At 42.5% G+C, this 21,232-nt stretch overlaps 1 protein-coding gene across 8 annotated transcripts in view; it reads left to right on the top strand.

The window, feature by feature from the left end:
* The first annotated feature begins 454 nt into the window (after nucleotides 1-454).
* The window catches only part of ZBTB44 (zinc finger and BTB domain containing 44), a 28,429-nt gene continuing 7,651 nt past the window's right edge, over nucleotides 455-21,232 (top strand). The window contains exons 1-3 of one of the 8 annotated variants that reach the window (XM_053366380.1): nucleotides 4,565-4,678; nucleotides 6,476-6,556; nucleotides 15,591-16,657. In XM_053366380.1, coding sequence (XP_053222355.1) covers nucleotides 15,640-16,657 — 1,018 coding nt within the window. In that variant the 5' untranslated portion in view covers nucleotides 4,565-4,678; nucleotides 6,476-6,556; nucleotides 15,591-15,639. Of the gene's footprint in view, nucleotides 943-4,564; nucleotides 4,731-6,475; nucleotides 6,557-15,590; nucleotides 16,658-21,232 lie in introns of those variants that run through there. The other 7 variants (XM_053366379.1, XM_053366384.1, XM_053366378.1 and 4 more) reach the window with 7 other exon arrangements.

Genomic DNA, 21,232 nt, shown 5'->3' with positions numbered 1-21,232 from the left:
AGGGAGAAAAGCCTCCTATTACCACAGCCGTGGAGCGCTGTGGTAAAACTTAAAAATAAAATAAATATAAATATATAAAATAATTACAACGCAAACATTTCTCAGGGGGATACGCCGAAAGATAAGCTTTATAGCGACTCCCCCTCAGGAGGCCCGGTGCTCGCGGCTCGCCCCCGCCGCGCGAAACACGGAGCGCGCGCTCCAGCTCCCCGCGCGCGCCGACGCGACGCCAGACGCTTTCCCCTCCGCCGCCTCCCCCCTCCCCAACCTCCAGTTTTGGCCCCGCCCTCTCCGACCACCGCTCGTGGCCCCGCCCACTGCTCTCCGCCAACCCTCCCTCCCTCCCGCTTCACAACAGCCGCCACCGCGTTGCATTGTGGGACACAAACAAAGTGCCCGGCTAGGCTAGGCTAGGCTTGGCTGGCTGGCTGGCTGGCGTGGAGGGAGGGAGGGAGGCAGGAGGGCGGGGGGAGGAGGAGGAGGAGAACTGTTCGAGCGCCTGGGCCCCGCGCGCGCGCCAGCCGCCCAGCCAGCGCGTGAGTGGCCCCGCGACGCCGCCGTCGCCGCCTCCTCTAAGATCAACCCCCCCTCCCCTCCGCCGCTTCACCCCCGGCCGTCTGAGAGCGCCTGCGTAAGGGCGCGCGGGCCTCGCTTGCTCTCCCCCCTCCCCCTCCCTTTTTATTATTTTGACGCCCGCAGCGCGAGCCCAGAAGAACCAACGGCTGAGGGGGCTAGTGGCGGCGACGGTGGCCGCCATGGCCCGGCACGGGCCTAGACGCGGGCCCAGATAAGGGGGCGGAGGAGGAGGCGCCGCCGCCGCCTCTGGGCCCGGGGAGGGGTACGGAAAAGAAAAGCTCGGCCTCTCACACATATATTTATATATACATCTACATATATACACACACCGACTGGGCCAGGAGGAGAGGGCCTCGTCAATTGCAGGTAATGGGGACTTAAAAGAGGTTGGCGGGGGTCTGTGGGTGGGTTTGGGATTCGGGAGGAGGAGGAGGGGCGGGTGGAGGGAAACACAGAAGCAAGCCCCGCCCCCTCGTTGCACTTGCCCCGCCCCTTCTCTAACCCCCACCCGCGGGCTCTGTGACCCTCCTTGGCTGGTACCCCTCGGCATCCCCCTGTCCCCGCTCGCCTCCTTCCTGCGTGAGATTTTCCCGCCCTGTCGCTTTCCCTCTGCTGTTTGTGATTTATTTACTTGGGTTTTAGGTAATGGGAAGCCCCCCCCCCCCGCCAGAATGTAATAGGAAACAAAAAGAAAGGAGCCACGTGGGGGGGATTGGATAAGGGGGATAAGCAAATTTGGATACATTCATGTATTGCATGGTTGCACACAAACACAGCCTATAAGTATGACTGCTTCACCAGCATTTATTCACCTGTTTACTATTATTATTATTATTATCATCATCATTATTATCATTATTATTATTATTAAAAATGCATACAAGCTTCTCCCATGCCAATCATTCCCAAAAATAACAATAAGTCTACTCACTATTTCCTACAACGAGGCATCTTCTCAATTTATTCCTGATAGTGGCTTTGCCTCTTTCTCTTGCTCCCCCTTAGTTCCTTACCCATTAACTGTTGAATAGACCAGCCTTGCTCAACCTGGTGCTCTCCAGTTGTAGTTGGATTTCTGATCCTGTCAGCCCTGGCCAGCATCGCCAATGGTCAAGGATGATGGGAATTGGAGTCCAGTAACATCTGGAGGGCAACAGGTTAGGAAAGGCTGTAATAGACTGTCTTAGCATTGCTTCAGGTTTTTATCTATTTTAAATATCATTGTCAATTCCCTGAGGTTTGCCTTGCCGTCTGTCATTTATCCACCCTGCTTTCCTTTCTCAGATTTTACAGTGGTAGCAGTCCATAGTTTAGCCATCCTTTCCTTGTGTCACCCCTTAACAGATTTTCCATTTGGCCCTATTGCACTTACGCTTCTATTTTTAAAAGTTGATCTTATGCCTCTTTCTATCTCGTATATTTTCTTAATGGCTAATTTTATTTACACTGTGATGTAGATCACATTTGCTAATCCACAACATAGGCATCTGTCACCTGTTGATAATGTAAGACTTTTTAAAATACATCTTCTGTTCTTAAAACCTCACTCTTTGTGAAGCAATTCTTACATAATTTCTTCAAACTCCATTTCCTTTACATATTGACTTCTATCACTTTCCTTAAATGTGCCACAATGCCCAGCAGACCTTTAGGCAGACATTTTGGGGTAATGGAAGGTTACAGAATATAAGGGAAAGGCAACATAAGATTTTTTAAAAACTGGAACACTGGAAGCTAATAGAAGATTTTCACTTACATATTTAGTAGAATAGTGACTGCACAGACATTTGTTTAAAAACAAGCAAATAAAAACCCAGAAGATTCTGGGAAGTATCTAATCTGTTGCTCCTGTACAATCATTTCCTATGTAACTCTCCACCTCATTCCCTTCAAGTTAACTTCTTTCCCTGTCTTTTCTTAACACCATCTCAATTCTCTCCTTCATCAACATTACTCTATTAAGGTATAGCTTTGTTTCCCTTTTTTCTCTCTTTGTACAAACTGGGACATCTCACTACAGAAAGTTGATTATTATTTTGGTCAGTGACTCTTTGTTTTAAGGTGTTTAATTTTTGCATGTACCTCTAGATAAACTACCATAGGCCAGCTGACGGTATTGAACTTGTGTAGAGATAGCTTGGAATCAAATCCCAACTCTGACTGGGGATGGTCTTGGATGAGATTCTGTTTCTGCTCACCTGTAGTCTGCTTTACAAGATTATTGTGAGAAAATAAGGATTCTAATCTATACAGCATTATCCTTTGTGAAGTTAGGCATGTGGATTCTCATTAAAATCAGTAGGTATAAGGTTGTCAAACTGCATTGGATTTTAGCTTTGATTTATCAGAGGAGGGTGACCAACATAATAAAGGAACAGTTGAAGGAGTTGGGTATGCTTAACCTGGAGAAGAGAAGACTGAGGAGATATAGGACAGCTACCTTCAAAGATCTAAAGGGTTGTCACATGGAAGATGGAGAAAGCTTGGTTTTTTTCCTGCTTCAGATGGTAGGACCTGAACCAATGCATTCAAGTTACAAGAAAAGAGATCCTGACTAAACATCGGGAATAATTTTCTGACAGTAAGAGCTGTTTGATGGTGGAACAGACTGCCTTGGAAGGTGGTGGACACTCCTTCATTGGAGATTTTAAGCAGAAGAGGGATGGCCATCTGTCATGGGTACTTTAGTTCCTGCATTGCAGGGGGTTAGAATAGATGACCCTCAGGGTCATTGGCTGATTGAAGTAAAATCTGATTTATTTCACCAGATGCTAACAAGCTCACATTAGAACCATTATTGTGTTTAAATGATCTTTCATCCAAGGAGAAAGGACAGGTGGACTAAGAAATGGTGTACAGTGGTACTTCCAGTTGCGGACAGGATCCGTTCTGGAGGTCCAGCCGTATCCTGAAGTTTCTGCAACCGGAGGCGCTGCTTATGCGCATGTGCATGGCATGTAGAGCACTTCTATGCATGCGCAAGCGGCGAAACCTGGAAGAATACTTCCAGGTTTGCTGCTTTCGCAACCCAAAGTTTACGTAACGTAATCCAAGGGTCTACTGTATAGACTTTCCTTCCTAAAGATAATTGCAAATACGACTGGCCACATTGTGGTAATTGATAAAAAATAGGGGGTTGCTTTCTCCTCTGTAGTTCACACCTTTGCCAGTGAACACATTTTGTTGCCCAGTACCAAATTGGTAATTCACAAGGAAAGAAATGTGCATGTGCGGTTTTTGTTACTTCAGGTAATAAGATAATGGAGCCTACATTCTGGAGAAATCTGCTGGTAAACAGGAGAAGGTTTTGACTATAGTGTTGCAGGTTAAAAGTTCAAATCATGCTTATTCTCAGGGTTTCCCTATGTCTATGCTTGCCTCCAGGTTGGGAAAGGTATAGAATGCTCAACTTGCTCAAGGTAGCATGTGCGTTTACATGTAACATTGTATGGATAAGCCTCTGTGTGCTTGAGTGAAACATTGTTTTTGTATCTCCAGCCACCCTCTTCATCCTCCCACATGCCCAGGATGGTTTACCACAAACTGTGGTTAGTTAAGCAAGCCAGTTTTATAATTCATGATTTGAAGCAGGTTGTCTAGCAACTAACCATTGCTTGTTGTAAGCCAAATTAACTTGGTAGAAGCCCTCCTCCCAGCCACGTGTGAGGAGAAGGGCTCAAGCTCAAGCTTGGCTCAAATTTGTAAAGGCTTGTCCTCATAGCACTCAACTGTGGTTTAGCATTATGTGCCTATTGGGCCAGCTGTGAGCATTTGCTATGACTGCTTAACAATTAACCCATGCAATTAACCCACTGATTAGCAGCTAAGAACTTATTTCTGGTGAAATTCTAAGGCACTTAGTTCTCTAAGATTGGGGATAAAATGTGATGGTATTACTGTTTACTTTTATGTAGATAGTGCAGGTTATGTAAAAGTAAGTTTCTGTCCCTTTTCTGTACAGTAGCCCATCTGTCTAGTACTGCTACAAAAAGTAGAAAGGCACCTGTACCAAACTGAAGTGGACAACTCTCTTCTGCTTATCTTGCTGTGGCTTTGTGTGGCAGGCCTGTTGTCTGTGCCAAACAGTTCCCAAAGCAGACAGGTGTGTAAAACTGCAAACCTCAGAATGTTTACCAGGAGTCCCACTGGTCTTGGTAAGAATAACCTTTTCCTAAATGCATTTACCTGAAAGTAGGTTTCCATGTGTTGAAATTAGAGCAGGTACTGCTTGAGCAGAAATAGGCAGCTTGCTCAGCTATTTAAAGTGGACCCAATCTGCTTATTTCAGGTATTAATCTAATTTGAATATGAAAGCTATTATTCTCAGCAACAAGCTACAGTTGGTAGAGGTGTTTCTTTTAATCATTCAGTTGTTCCCATTTTAGATAGCAGCATCCCAGTTGGTTTTTGCAAAACCTCAATATAGCGCACTAAAATCAGTTCAGTGTCTAGCAGCCAGCAGTTATAGCATACCGTAGGTTTTCAGACTACTCCGCAGCTACAGAAGGAAGAAGAGCAAGTGAAAGGGATTTGGGAGCTCATGCCAAGTTGATTGTCCTCGTTTGAAGTATCATATCACATTTGAAGGCTTTTATAACTTGACATTCAAGAAACTTCTGTTTGAGATAGTAACATGAAGTAGCTGCCATATTAATGATCAAATGAAATTTACCAGCCTGTTGAAGTTGTCCTTCAAAACAAGTTACCCAATTTTGGATCTTATAAGATGCTTCTCCCCATACTACCCTCCACCCCTAGGTTAGAGTTAGACAAAGCTGGATCTAGTTTTTGGAAAGTTAAATATCTAGCCTGCTTTAGTCGTTCTGTTTGGGTGAAATAACAAAGGTTTTATGTTCAGTCGTGTATATTATGAGCCTTGCAAATAACTTCACAAAAGTTACTAGCCTACAAAAAGCCATGCTATTGATGTACTGTACCTTAATATGAGCCACTTTTTTTGAAGGAATCTAATCTTAAACTTTATAATACATAGGTTTATTCTGGGTTTGCAAAGTTAAGAAAAAAGTTCCATAGTGGGAGGAGGGGATGTGGGGCCTTTTCACCATAATAAACTTCAAATAAACTTACTTTGCATAGGAGGCCACAGTTACCTGGATGCCTTCCGCAGATTCTAATTGACAAAAAACAAAACAGTAATTCTTTTTGTGCAAACTGGCAGTTATATGCAGTAAAATGTATGACTTCACAGATGAACATCTTACCTTCTCTTCCCTGGTTCCGTTTAATTTGAACCAGGGTTTTCTACCATTGAGACCAGAAGTGATTTGCAGTGCTAGAGCTTAGCCCATGTACATTGAAGTAATACGTTGATGTCTCTGAGCATTAGTAAACTGTCTTTTTCTTCTATGGTTCTTCTTCCCCCACTGCCATTCTGTGCTTTACATAAGCAGTCTTGCACAGCCCTCAGATAAGTTACATGCAAAAGCAGTTTCCAGGCTATTTCTTTTAAGGCGTCTGCAACAAATGCAAATAGCTAATTAAAACTCACTTGTCACCTTTCCCTATGGCTCAGGGCAAGAAAAAGGTAAATAGATGGAAGAGCTCCTTCCAGAGACAAATACACACCCAAAACTGCAGCCAAATCTGCCAACTCAGTCATTATCTTCATTTGCCAGGTCTTGATTCACACATAAAAAGCAAACACAGCAGAGCAACACATCTGAACTCAGCAGTTTTTCTAAGACAGTCTAGTTATGTTGCTCTGTCCATCAGTTATGCAGTAGTAGGGGGACAAAACTGGGGGGGGGGTCTCTAAAGATACTGTTTTGTTCAGACAATTGACTAAAAATTGACTTGATTTAGAAAGGGTGAGGACAATGCCAGGTACTTGTCTTGTTTAAACTTGAGCAAGATTCCTGAAAGTCATTTCCTTTTACAGAAGTGGCTTACATAAGTTGAATGGATGGGTTAACTAATGCATACACACCTTGAACATCTGAGCACAGAAGCACAAAGACAGGTAACAGTGGGAAGCCACAGGGGAGAAAAAACACTTTTGGGAAGGTAACCTTTCAGAGGCACAAATAAGAAAAAGTAAAAAGTTTTGGGGGGAAATTAAAAGCTTCATAAGAAAAAATTAAGTCAAACAATTGCTGCAATTTACAGGTCAATAGATAATTTTAGAGGCTGGACTTAATGGTCTCACTAGAGGAGATGGAGATCCTTGTATGTTGCTCCACTTGTGAAGAAGACAACTGATATATTCATTCTCTCCTATTGTAATCCATGCTTTACAACTATTTCTTGATTTCTTATATGTTAGATCAAAAAGAAAACCCATACTTGCCAATCTTGGTCTTTCTATAGAGCATGAGTTTTCATTTTAAACTCGCTTAAATCATAACACCATCTAGAGTAGACCAATAGTCGCAAACTTTTTCAGACTCAAGACCCGCCTTTAACCCAAATGTGCATTTGGGGATCTATTTCTTAGTCTTCTACCAGCAGTACTGGTAGAATAAAATGAGCATCTGTAACCTTCCCATGCTTGGCTGGCTACCTCCTGAGTATAAACAACCAGCATCAGTCCTGGTGGGGCACAGGTGCTAACATGGGGGTCGTCCTCCAAAATCTTTCTGGTCATTTCCCTGCTTCCCCCCTCCCCCCAGCTGTTGGACCCTAGACTTTGACCTCGGGTTCCAGCCATAGCTGCATGATAACAGAGCTACTGCGAAATTACTACCCAAGTAATCCACTTGAAATGAAAACGCACACTGTCTTTATGTATTTCATACAGGAGTGAATCTTGGCGTCTGCCACACACATTGTTTCTGCAATATATTAGCAAGGTCACACTGTTAACAGCCTCTTACTCTTCTCACTTGCATTAAATTTCAGCATTAAGTAAAAAATGAATGTTTGAAAATATAGTTGTGGAACATACTTTTAAAAAGTTGGAGCTTGTCTCAGTTCAAGCAACCCTTCAGTTCTTCAGTTTTCTAACGTCTGTGAAGCTTAAAGTGAAAGCTCACAGTTGAAAGGTGCAGATCTTTCAGTCTCAGGTTTTGAGCAAAAAAAAAAAGCTTTCTCCTTTCAAAGATACTATGGACTGGAATGGAACAGGATAAATCAAATAAATGCAAATGAAGGATAGCTAACTTTACCATTACTACCAGACTTGCTACTGAATAAGTATGCTCATATTCTATTGAGCTCAATTGGGGGTTACTTCCAGGTAAGCGAGCATAGGATTGCAGCTTCTCATGATACTGTTGAAGAGTTAAGTGTTTTTATAAGGTTTAATTGAATATCCTAATGTATTGCTGCTGTTCAGCCTACTTACATTTAGGGATATTTATTTTGGAACTTGTCTTTGAAAATGAACTGGTTCTATTTGCAGCCTGAAGAGATAAACAGGATTCTTGAAGAGGTACAGCCATCAACTTACATGCTTGAGCCTTGCCCTTGCATAATAGCAGCTAGCCATAGGGGATAGACTGCCTGGGTTCAGGAAAACGTTGTCGTTGTTGTAAGAGGAACTGCTTCTGCCTGCTTTGAAGGAGGCAGTTGGGACAACTGCTCCTCTAAGAATTATAACAGCTCTGGACCCCAAGGGGTATAACAGCTTTCAGCCCATCACAAATAATCCCCTTTTGGGGTAAAGTGCTTGAGTGAGTGAAGACTGTGTAACTAGGGTCTCTTGGATGAAACTGATCTTCTAGTCCAGGAGTGTGGAACCTAATTCAGCTTGATTACCATAGTCCCTTGTGATGCAACATTCTGAGGTGTAGCAAAGGTGGATGCAGTCAGATGCCACTCTCCATCTGACAATCAAGAGTTATTGCCACAAATCAAGGACATATTCTAGCCAGGCAAAAGCACTAGAAGAAGGCACAGAGGAAGACCAGTGAATGAGTGGGAGAGTGTGACTTGGGCAGAGTTCTGAGCACTGGGTAGACAGGGCTGAGGTTCCACACCCCTGTTCTAGGCCCATTTCAATATGATTTCAGGCCTGGTTTTGACATGGAAACTGCTTTTGTCGCTTAATGGATGACCTAAACTGCAAGATAGGGGGAGTGTGACCATATTGATTCTTCTCAACGTCTCAGCAGCTTTTTATACCATCAACCATGGTATCTTTCTGGACTGACTAGGCAGGGTAGGAGCATAGTGATGCAGTATTCCAATCCAATCTGCATGGCTTATACCAAAGGTCTTGCAAGTTGCCACTTATCCGCCATGTTATTTAACACCTTCTTGAAACCACTGTGAGAGGGGTTTGCAGTTAGGTGTCTTCAGTATGCTGGTGTCTGTGTTTCCTAATTTGGTCAAAATCAGGTGGGGCAGTAGAAGAGAGCTGATTCATCTGGTTGTAGTAATCAACTAGGCAAGAGCAAATAAAGACAATAATAAATTCCGTTCTGTATCAGACCAAAGGCACATCTTGTCCAGTATTTTCCCAGTGGCCAATCAGCTCCCTCTGAGAAGCACAAAATTGGGACATGAATGAGCACCCTAGCTTTCACCTGCTGTTGTTCCCCAGCATCTGGTATTTAGAGGAATATTGCCTCTCTGTGGTAGAGGTAGAACATAATAGCCATGGCTAGTCATGAGTTTGTCTAACCCTCTTTTAAAGCCATCCAAGTTTGTGAATATCACAACATCTTGTAGGAGCAAATTCCCAAGTTAAACTGTACAGTGTGTGAAAATGGGATGGCCTCAGGTTCTAGTAATGTATGAGAGAGAGAGAAACTTCTTGCTATTTACTTTTTCTACATCATGCATAATTTTATACCCTGCTATCATGTGTCCCCACCACCACTAACTCATTCCCCCCCCCCAAGCTATAAAGCCTCAGACATTCTGACAGTTCCTCATAAGAGAGTAGCTTATTTTGTTTCCCCTGCTCTGCACCTTTCCAACTCTGCAAAAAATTTTAGGTGTGGAGGCCAGAAGTGTACACAGTATTCCAAATGTGGATGCATAGATTTGTGTAAAGGCATTTTTAAAATTCCTTTCTTAAATGATACCCTTTTTGAAATTCACCCTTTTCACATCAGCCACGTGTAAGACAACTGATAGTAATAGTAGTAGTGGTAATGATAATGATAATAAATTACAATAAGACAAAGGCGCTGGGGCTGGGCAGCTCCCTTATTTGAGAAAGAACTCTGAAAATCAGATTCACAGCTTAGAAGTACTCCTTGATCAAGCCTTTTCAAGTTTGCTTTAGGGTCCTTGTGCTTTCTAGCAGCTGAGGCTGGTACTTCAGCTGTGACCTCTCCTGGACAGGGATTTTGGGGAGATGCTGATCCACACTAGTGACATCTCATTTAAGCCACTATAATGTGTTAGGCAGAACTGCCCTTTGAGACTCTTAATAAGATAGTTATTTCAGAATAGAGGAGCAGAATTTAGCTGAGGCGATCCATTGGGAACATATTACTAGTTCTGAGAAACGTATGCTACTTGTTTGTTCTCATGTTCAATTCAAGATGCTAGTTTTAATCCTTTAAAGCACTTCATGGCATGAAACCCAGGTACCTTACAGACCAGTATTGAAAAAAGGTTGTAATTTAATGGATATTGAAGTTTATTGCTATGTTAATTGTGTTATTTGTTACTTTGGTTTTAATTGTTTTGTTTTGTTTCCATTGTAAACTTTCTTGGGATAATTACTTGAAGAGCAATATCCACATGCCTTAAATAAAGTAAATCCTTCTAACTTCTGTAGGACATTGTGCAGGGTTGCATGTAAGCTACCAGGAGCTATTGAGCTTTATTTTGGATAGCACAGCGTTGGAAAGTTCATACTTATAAGTTATCTTTCAGATAAGACTGCCTTAAGAAGTTGACCTGAGATGCCCATTCCAGTATAAGGAGCCTGTTGTGCTATATTTAGAATTCCATGAGTATTATTGAAAGCAGCAAGATTTGAAAAACGGTTGTAGCCTCATTTCTTGTGATTTGTTCACTTGGTCTAGAAATAGAATCATAGAATCATAGAGTTGGAAGAGACCACAAGGGCCATCGAGTCCAACCCCCTGCCAAGCAGGAAACACCATCAGAGCACTCCTGACATATGGTTGTCAAGCCTCTGCTTAAAGACCTCCAAAGAAGGAGACTCCACCACACTCCTTGGCAGCAAATTCCACTGTCGAACAGCTCTTACTGTCAGGAAGTTCTTCCTAATGTTTAGGTGGAATCTTCTTTCCTGCAGTTTGGATCCATTGCTCCGTGTCCGCTTCCCTGGAGCAGCAGAAAACAACCTTTCTCCCTCCTCTATGTGACATCCTTTTATATATTTGAACATGGCTATCATATCACCCCTTAACCTCCTTTTCTCCAGGCTAAACATGCCCAGCTCCCTTAGCCGTTCCTCATAAGGCATCGTTTCCAGGCCTTTGACCATTTTGGTTGCCCTCCTGTGGACACGTTCCAGTTTGTCAGTGTCCTTCTTGAACTGTGGCGCCCAGAACTGGACAGTACTCCAGGTGAGGTCTGACCAGAGCAGAATACAGTGGCACTATTACTTCCCTTGATCTAGATGCTATACTCCTATTGATGCAGCCCAGAATTGCATTGGCTTTTTTAGCTGCCGCGTCACACTGTTGGCTTATGTCAAGTTTGTGGTCGACCAAGACTCCTAGATCCTTTTCACATGTACTGCTCTCAAGCCAGGTGTCACCCATCTTGTATTTGTGCCTCTCACTTTTTTTGCCCAAGTGCAATACTTTACATTTCTCCCTGTTAAAATTCATCTTGTTTGTTTTGGCCCAGTTCTCCAATCTGTCAAGGTCGTTTTGAAGTGTGATCCTGTCCTCTGGGGTGTTAGCCACCCCTCCCAGTTTGGTGTCATCTGCAAATTTGATCAGGATGCCCTTGAGTCCATCATCCAAGTCGTTGATAAAGATGTTGAATAAGACCGGGCCCAAGACAGAACCTTGTGGCACCCCACTAGTCACTCTTCTCCAGGATGAAGAGGAACCATTGATGAGCACCCCTTGGGTTCGGTCAGTCAGCCAGTTACAAATCCACTGAGTGGTAGCAAAGTCAAGACCGCATTTTACCAGCTTCTTTACAAGAATATCATGGGGGACCTTGTCAAGTGCCTTGCTGAAATCAAGGTAGGCTACATCCACTGCGTTCCCTTCATCTACCAGGCTTGTAATTCTGTCAAAAAACGAGATCAGGTTAGTCTGACATGACTTATTTTTCAGAAATCCATGCTGACTATTGGTGATCACAGCATTCCTTTCTAGGTGCTCACAGACTGTTTGCTTAATGATCTGCTCCAGAATCTTCCCTGGTATTGATGTCAGACTGACTGGGCGGTAATTATTTGGGTCCTCTCTTTTCCCCTTTTTGAAAATAGGGACAACATTTGCCCTCCTCCAATCTGCCGGGACTTCGCCTGTTCTCCAGGAATTCCCAAAGATGGCTGCCAGTGGTTCTGAGATCACATCTGCCAGTTCTTTTAATACTCTTGGATGCAGTTCATCTGGCCCTGGAGACTTGAATACATCTAAACTAGCCAAGTATTCTTGTACTATCTCCTTAGTTATTCTGGGCAGTGTTTCCTCTGCTGAATGATTTGCTCCAAATTCTTCAGGTCGGGCATTGTTTTCTTTATCGGAGAAGACTGAGGCAAAGAAGGCATTGAGGAGTTCAGCCCTTTCTGTGTCCCCTGTTTGCTACTACTGGAGTGATAGCCATCTTGCCGTGCTAAAGTTTATGAAGAGTAGTGTGCTTTTTGTTTAAAGATTTGTTGTCATTGCCCTTAGATGCAACTATCATAATCATCCTGCCAAGTTGCAGTGAGTGGGCAGGATTATTCTTTTCTGCTAGGTTAGAGTCTAAAAGCTGTGGCTAATTAAAGAGCCAAGGATGTGGACCTCCAGTTGGATTTGCAAGTTTCTGACATGGGGTTAAGGCAGAAAGCCAAAGGTTGAATATACTTCAGTGGGGTTAAAGGCTCTGCTTACTAGCCCGTTCAAGTGCTGTGCACCTCAGCATTTATATATTAAAACCACTAGCCTCACAGGAGTGTACCAATGTCCCACAAAATCATAACCATTCTATAGTAATTAGTTAGATGCCTTAAACTTAACACAACTTAATAGATTACGGCAAGAAAGTTGGGAAGGGAAGATTGGGTTACTATTTAGGCTAAGAATGATGAGAAGACCCATCATGTTGGAAGAATAAAGAAAAGCCATTGGCCTCATCCAGCCACTCAGTTGTACTAGGGCTAGTTTGATTAAATTGCTGTTGAGGTTTAAAGCCACTGCCGCATCATTCCCATGACTACAGGTGCATTCCAGACCCTGATGTGTGCCAGGGTGTGTGTGTGTTGGACTGGGCAGAGATTTCCCCCCAGCCTGTCCTGCTAGACACTGCAGAGTGCTATTAGTGTCACTCCGCCAGTGTGGAGCTCCCGGTACACCTGTCAAATGGTCAGATTGGTAGAAGTGCTTCCAGTGGGTTCCCAGGTAGCAGAAACCCCTAAAATGAGGAATTCAGAGGAGCCCAGGACCCATTGTTTTGTTTTTTTAAAATAATTTTAATTAACCGGCCAATCAAATCAAATTAAATCACATCACATAAATTCCAAATTACAAAGCCGAATTTTAAATTTTGTTGGGGGGACCCATATTTCAAGATCCGAAGGGGGATTCTGATCATCTTCTTGCTACTGCGTTAATGTCCAAGTCAATCCAAATCGGTCCAAACAGAGTTCATAATTCTATCCAGTCTTATCTTGCTGTTTCCACATCACATCTTGTTCATATATTTCATCTTTTTTCTTTATGATCTCTTCTGATAGTCTCCTTAAGCCGATAAACACCAATAATAATCCTGTGTGAATTTTCCGTTCTTCCAATCCTCAAATCAAGATGGTTTCCATATATCAGCACCTTCATGGATAACATCGCTCTTTCCATCATTGATCTCGTAAAACTGTCGCTCTTAAGTCCCACTGAGGAGTTTCACCCACAATATAAAAACAACTCTATTTCTCTCTTTCTCCTCCCAGACTCAAGACCTCCGACAGAACTTCCCAATATGGCGACGACATTTTTAACTGCGTCATTCCAAAGCTCTTATACATTCCACGCTCTTCTTAAAACATGCTTTGGTTCGAAAGTTTATCTCCACACAGCCTTAAATCCCCAGCTTAAGTCCTTAAAACGACAATTCTGACTCATGAGGGGAGGGGATTCTTGTTTAATCACATAAGGAAAGAAAGGAAAGTTTTTCCCCCTCCCCCATCAGTCATTTGCCATACAGTATCTTGGCGTATCTTCTCATGTTTTATTCTTGTCTTGTTTTATCAGAGATCTCTTCTGTTAGCAGTCTTTACTCCCCCTTCTTCCTTGAGATATGTGCATTCCTTCATCCAAATTGTTTCTTTTGAAGTTCTTGCAGCTAGTGGCGCGGATCAGGGACGGCGTCCAGGAGTGCCGGAATCCCACAGGAGGGCTTTGTGCCTAGTGCCCCCATCCCCACAAATTCGGGGGTGGTATAGGGCACAGCAGGCAAGGGCAGTCCCCACCACCATCCTGGGGGGGGGGGTAGGGAGGCTAATTACTCCCATCATAGCCTCCAAATTACCTCGTGTGGGTCGGTAGAGATGTTATTGTAAGCCATCTTCCGATGCGCCCCCTAGTGGCCCCCCCAGGACCCATTGTATCCATTGGGCCTGATAGGGAAATTAGAAGGAAGGATTTTTTAAAGATCAGTTTATAATCAGTAATATTTTGGACTGATTGAAGTCAATTTTATGTTGGCTAATAGATATTCAGAACCTTTGTCTTCTTGCAGACAGTTTCATTCAAAAGATGTGTTGTGCTTAGTTCTTTTTTTCTAAATGGGGCACAATTTCATTCTAAATCCATGTATAGCCAATCTACTAGGTCTTTGCCTTGTTATATTGTTAGCGTTTCCTTCATAATTTTCAGCTATTGAAGTAGATGAACCATGTGATCTCCATAATGCTAGTCAGTTGATTTTGTGCTCCAGAAGACAAATTATTTTCTCTTGAAGTAATTTGCAATATGATGAGTGAGAAAGCAGGAACAAGACAGGAAAATGAGGTCAAAATTGGCTGTTTTTCAACAGAGTGTTGAGTAATTTACCAGGACAACTAGACTGCTACTAAAATGAAGTTTTAGTTGTTATCCTGTAAAATGCAAGGTAGATGCTAGGCTTCCTTAAACATGCATGATGTTTTATTTCCTTCCATAACTTTATACTTTTAGCCACACTGGTGCTAGTCTTGCATTTAAATGCAGATTTTTTGCTTTGTTGATACAGTAATTAATCTTTTAAAAAACAACCCTGCAATGATAATGCAATTCTGTGTTTTACTTAGAAGTAAACCCTTTTGTGTTCAGGTGGGTTTAAGCCCAGGAAAGTGTACATTTCATTGCAACCTGAGTCACCAAACAAATCCTTGCCTGTCACACTCTTATGAGCTAAACTATCATAGATCCTGATACCTTGGCCCTCCTTTTGCCCTGTCCAACTCCTATTCCAGCCCTAACCCAATTATCAGTGAATGATCAAAGTGAAACTTCTCAGTTTTTCAGAACTTGCTGTTAAGAACAATCCTTACTCTGTACTGCCAAAATTAATGGCCCAGCTTGGATGTACAACTAAACCATAGGCTTCTTTTCAATAAACTTCAGTAACCTCAACCTATGGGTTCCAGTGGCCTTCTTGCAGCCACACCCAAGAAAAGAATGGGGAGCACTTGAACCTGAAGCTCAGGCAGGCTTGTTTCCATAACATATTAAACTATGGTCAGTAATTTATCCTCTCTCAACCAACAGTAATGTAGAATTTCAGCCTCATACTGTCATTTGGGGTGGGCAGCAAACTAGCAGAATAGTTTCTCCTTTGTAGCAGCATAGAAATAAATTAACTTACTGGGGCATTCCTATGGAGTTGGACTTGGAACACATAGTGATGAATTCCCAAGCATTGAACTTTTTTCATAGTAACTGTGAGACAGCATTAATTTCACAGTTGACTTTTTATTTATTTTCTAGGCACATTTTGATCTCTTGCATTGTGGATCCTAGCAAACATCGGAGGAAAATGGGCGTCAAAACATTTACCCACAATTCCCCTGCACACAGCCAGGAGATGCTTGGGAAGCTTAACATGCTGCGTAATGATGGACACTTCTGCGACATCACCATTCGTGTCCAAGACAAAATCTTCAGAGCACACAAGGTGGTACTGGCTGCCTGCAGTGACTTCTTCCGTTCCAAGTTGGTTGGTCAAGCAGAGGATGATGGCAAAAGTGTACTTGACCTGCATCACGTGACAGTGACTGGGTTCATGCCTCTTCTGGAATATGCATACACAGCAACATTGTCTATTAACACAGAAAATATTATTGATGTCTTGGCCGCGGCCAGCTATATGCAAATGTTCAGTGTTGCTAGCACGTGTTCTGAGTTCATGAAGTCGAGCATTTTGTGGAACACTCCTAGTAGCCAGCAAGAAAAGGTGCTAGATACAGGACAGGAAAACAGTGCAAATTGCAACTTTACCTCTCGAGATGGCAGCCTTTCTCCAGTTTCCTCTGAATGCAGTGTGGTGGAAAGAACCATTCCTGTTTGCAGAGAGTCACGACGGAAACGTAAAAGCTACATAGTCATGTCGCCAGAAAGTCCACTTAAATGTAGCACTCAGACAAACTCACCACAGGTTCTGAATCCTTCAGCTTCCTATGCAGAGTCTAGAAGTCACCCTGTAGACTCTTCTTTAGCTTTTCCTTGGACTTTCCCTTTTGGAATCGACCGAAGACTTCAGTCAGAGAAGGTGAAGCAAGTAGAAAATTCTCGGACTCTAGAAGTGCCTGGTCCATCTGAAGCAGCTAGAAGAATTTCTGATTATGTGACTTGTGAGAGCACAAAGGCCAGCTCACCTCTGGTCATTGAAGAAGATGTGCGTGTTAAAGTGGAAAGGTTAAGCGACGAGGAAGTCCATGAGGAAGTATCGCAGCCTGTCAGTGCATCCCAAAGTTCTCTGAGTGATCAACAGACAGTTCCAGGAAGCGAACAAGTTCAGGAGGACCTCTTGATCAGCCCACAGTCATCATCTATAGGTACAGTCACTCTATATGTTTTGTTGTGGTTTTATTGGATATTGTTGGATACTGTGTGCAAAGGCTTCATCTTGTTATGTAAATATTTCGAATAATAGAGTGACACTTTTTTTCAAACAAGCTCTATAGGCTTTTCTATAAATGCTATCTAATAGCGCTGATTGCTTTTCATTGCTCCTCAACCATTTTGTTTGGTCTAAATAGTGTGAAGTGCCTTTGATGGGCTTTGCAACTCAATGTTGAATCTTCTGTCTTGCAACGTAAACATCTCATTTATAGTTTGATTCTAAGCACATTTACCCAGAAGTAAATGCTTTTTATGGGAATTTTTTATCCTCTAGAAAAGTGGGATAAAAATAAACCAGAGTGGACTCAACTAGAAGCAAATCCCATTGAGTTCTATGGGTCTTACACCATAGGAAGTGTGCTTATGATTATGGCCTGGGGGTGGGGGTTGACTAGTCTCTCTGACTTGATCCTTTCAGGGAGGAAATGTCTGAGCCGTCCAGTCATGCTACCTCAACTGCATTGTTGCTTTAAGGAAGCAGGAACAGTTTTCCAGTGGCACATGCCTCAACATATTTCTGTTGCTATTTTTGCATCATGCTTTGAATAGCTCTTATGTTGACATTCTATATTGGTAGCATTTCTGCTCAAATTAAATTGCTTCACCTACTAGAGCTTTTGCAGACTTTAGCAGTTGTGAATCTTCTTTGAATTGAAGGCACACAAATGTGAATGTGTTATTCATTATCTTGCTAGACGCTTTATAACTAATCTGCCAGAAATGTGAGAATGTGGTTTATAAATTAATGGGGGAGACAGTGTTCTTTCCCCCTTGGCAGCTTTCCTTTAGCAAGAAGTTGGTTCACTTGACTGATGTAATCTGACCCATGCCCTTAAACACATGGAAGTGGGAGTTCAGAGAAGTTGCCAGTGACATGCGATCAGTTATGAAAAATCATTACATGAAAGCGTGGAATATAGTTTATTGCATCATTTAAAGGAAAACAGAAGCTTCAGCAGACAAAGAAACCCCCCACCTGAAATCAACGTCAAGGGGAAACAGCAACTTGCCAGCCTAAAAGATCTGTGATCTGATCTAAAACTCTGAGGTGCTCTGGATACATATAAGCCCATAAGGGTACCAGCATCTAAAGGGTTTCTCCTGTCTGGTGTCACAGGCAGTTCTTCATGTCCCCAGAGTCTGTCCCACATTGAAATGAACGGGGAAGTCCTTGTTTATGCTGGAACTCCATTGGTACAGCAAGTAGCTGCTGTAGCAGATGGTCAAACTTTATTCAGTTTTCTTGGGAATTTGGAGGCATAATTCCATACATTTGAGTGGGGGGAGGCAATACTGGCCATGGCTACTTCAAAAATCAACATGCATCTAACTTAAGGTATGGCATGAGGCATACTTGTTTGCCTCATCTGTTTCAGTGATGGGCTGTTTGTCAGGTGTGTACTTGAGTTTTGTTATAGTTTATTCCTGCATTGGGGGGGCCCCGTGGTAATGTCTGCTTTATGACTTCTCTTCCTCAATTGCTCCTTTTTTCTTACCAGTCCTGTAAAATGGGATTTCAAGAAGATGCTGGTGGTCTGGGGCATTGTTCAAGGTTCAGGCCCTCAGGATTTTCTTCTGACGTTCTTCAGAACAGGCCCCTTTGATGGCTGCTATTAGTAACTACACAAGGCACCAGCAAACAGAATGTTCTCTGCAGGGTGGCTGTCTTTAGAGTCCTTGAAGATGAGGGGTGCAGTCCACTAGGGGGTTTATTATCCCCTATGAAATAAATACTGTTTAAGCATCTTGCATAACTTCATTTCGGTGGGTTTCTTGCTCAAGAAGTAGATTGCATTTTGATGATTCTTGCTTGACTGCACTGCTCTCTGTTCCTTACTTGAGCTTCCCCACTTCTAGAATAAAGATCATCAGAGAGAGGCAGGCAGCAGTCCTAAGAGAGCACATGTTTCTGATGCTTCTCTGGTTAATCTATTTACTCATCCATAATCCACATCATGCATTGTGGTTTACTGGGGGTAGAGGGCATACAGAAATTATATTTGTCAAATATTTTCAGTAAGATATCTTTTAAAAACACAATTTTAGAGTAGCACTGTGTCACTAAACTAAAAGTTTAAACGTACGATCATTTCCTTTCTTGGCTAGGATATTATTGCATGCTTGGCACAGAAGTAACTAGATGCCTTCTGTGACGGTGCAATGGTACTTTTTCCCCTGGTGCCGCTGGGCCCGCCCTCACTTAAATATAGTGCACCCACCTCACAGAACACCAATTCCATGAATTCCTACAAACCACCCCAGATTATCTTGTGGGGGACCTGTATGAGGGAAAACTTAATAATTTGGAGTCTCGGGCAGGATTTGACCAAAGAAACAAGAAAGATTTTATTTAACAAAGGAAGTTTATGACACAAAGTGGGTAAAACATAAGATACTTCAGATTGTAATGTTATTTCACTTCAGTTCTTTCTCAGTTGTTTCACAGCTGTTGCCGCTTAATACTTTGGTTCTTAAACAAGGTGGTACTTCCTGTCAGTTTACACACCCCTTTGACAACCCTACTCCTGAGGTACTCCAAGTAACAGACCCAAGGCATCACCACACCCCTCTTAACTGGTTTGGGAGTCTTCTCTTTTCATAGAAGAATCTCTCCCCTCCTGACCTAAGTAGACCGTATCTTTCCAGCTTCTACTTCTCCTGGCTCAGCCTCAGCCTCCCAGTTAATTCCTGGCTTATTACTCTTACAGGACACCACACACTGTCCTTCACACTAAGAGCAGAGACTCTTTTCTCTAGCCTTTGATATATTCCTCAGAGTGGATGTTTCTACCCAGAACCAACTCACACTCACACACACTCACTCTCCTCTCCTCTCCTCTCCTCTCCCTCCCTATCTCCCAACCTCCAAACTGTCTCTCCAAAACCTCTCCTTTTCAGCTCCCTCTCCTGGAACCCCAGCCAATCGGAAGCTGCCATTCATTAACCATTTGGTGGCAGGGAAAAAAGAAAAAGAAAACACTTGGTGAACCAACCTGCCCAGCAAAATCAAACTTTTCCGTCACACCTTCCTGACCAGCATTTGCAGGCACATTCATATAAATCCATATCTTACATCTTTTCTGGAGACTACTGCACGCCACAGTTGTAAATACCAATATTGCTTTGCTTATTTGGAGGGAAATTAGCAGAAACCAATAGATGCCAATATTATCTTGCCTGCTTTGGGGAAAGAGCAAGAAGCACTCAATTTATTATGATTAGAATATTTATACAAAATAACTGGTAGTGAGTAAAATGGCCTTAAAGCTTTAAACACAGCTGATACAGTGTTACAGAATGGGAAAGATAATTGGTTTAATGCAAAACAAAACATAGGCCACCCCAGCCCACTTTGCCTTGGCCATAAGCTTAATTAATAGTATTGAGATAGCAGAGGAAGGCTAAAGGTTGAGGAATTACCTTTATATTGAGGTTTGAGGCAGACATTTAGAGACCCAGCTGAACAGTTAGTATTTTTCATAGCTGGTTTATAGGAAGGAAGACAATATGAGGAAAGATTTTGCAGAGTTCAGAGAAAAGGAGAAGGAAACAATATTGGGGACCTAATTTCCTGATCCATTTAAGTAGATCTGGGTGCATAATCAGACTTAACACAGACATATCCCTCACTAGATTGAGAATAGTAGACATAATTCTGCTGTGTATCAAAGTAAAGATACAGTCTTATCTGCCCTGTATCGTTTTGGACAGCATGAACATTTTATTGTGTATTTGAATGGTAATCCCCATCCGCATTATTGTGCAACTTACTGCATATGTATATTTTATTTGCATGTGATTAGAGCTGGAAGGGGGCCATTGGCAGCATCTGCCAGATTTTTCACTTATAATTGTGAAGGTGACTACAGAGATAATCTGTGTTGCCTAATAGTTTCAATTTTGTTTAATAAATGGATTTAAAAATCAAGCAAATGTCTACATACACGCAGACATTTTCAATATATAAAGTACATACTGTACAGTGGACCCTCCGGATACGAACTTAATTCGTCCCGGGGGTCCGTACTTACCCCAAAAAGTCCGCATCCGGAGGCACCACTTCTGCACATGCGCTCGGCACAATAGAGCGCTACTGCACATGCGCACATGACAAAACCCAAAAGTATAAACTTCTGGGTTTGCCAAGTTCGTAACTCGAAATAACGTTACCTGAAGGTGACGTGACCTGAGGTACCACTGTGTAATTAACATTTATGTTGTTTTATTTGTTTATGCCTGCAGCCTAGAGCTTGCTCTATGAATCTGCTGTTTTATATAATCACAGTCTGAATAAGTTGTTAAAACTATGCTAACTATATGAGTGTACAAAGCCATTGTTTTTATTTTCTTAACAAGTTACAATTCTTAACATAATTAAACAATAGATCTTCACTTGGGGATCTTGTACAATTTAAATGGCTTTGTAGACTTAAGTGCTGACTAAGAAATAAGCCCCGCAGAGTTTGATGGGCCTTCCTGGTATTTTTAGGATCACAGCTGACGCTTTA

Source organism: Podarcis raffonei, chromosome 15 (assembly GCF_027172205.1).
Source record: "Podarcis raffonei isolate rPodRaf1 chromosome 15, rPodRaf1.pri, whole genome shotgun sequence".
In the NCBI taxonomy this organism is placed as follows: domain Eukaryota; kingdom Metazoa; phylum Chordata; class Lepidosauria; order Squamata; family Lacertidae; genus Podarcis; species Podarcis raffonei.
Note: the sequence above shows the minus strand (reverse complement) of the source record. Positions and strands in the feature narration are given on the sequence as shown.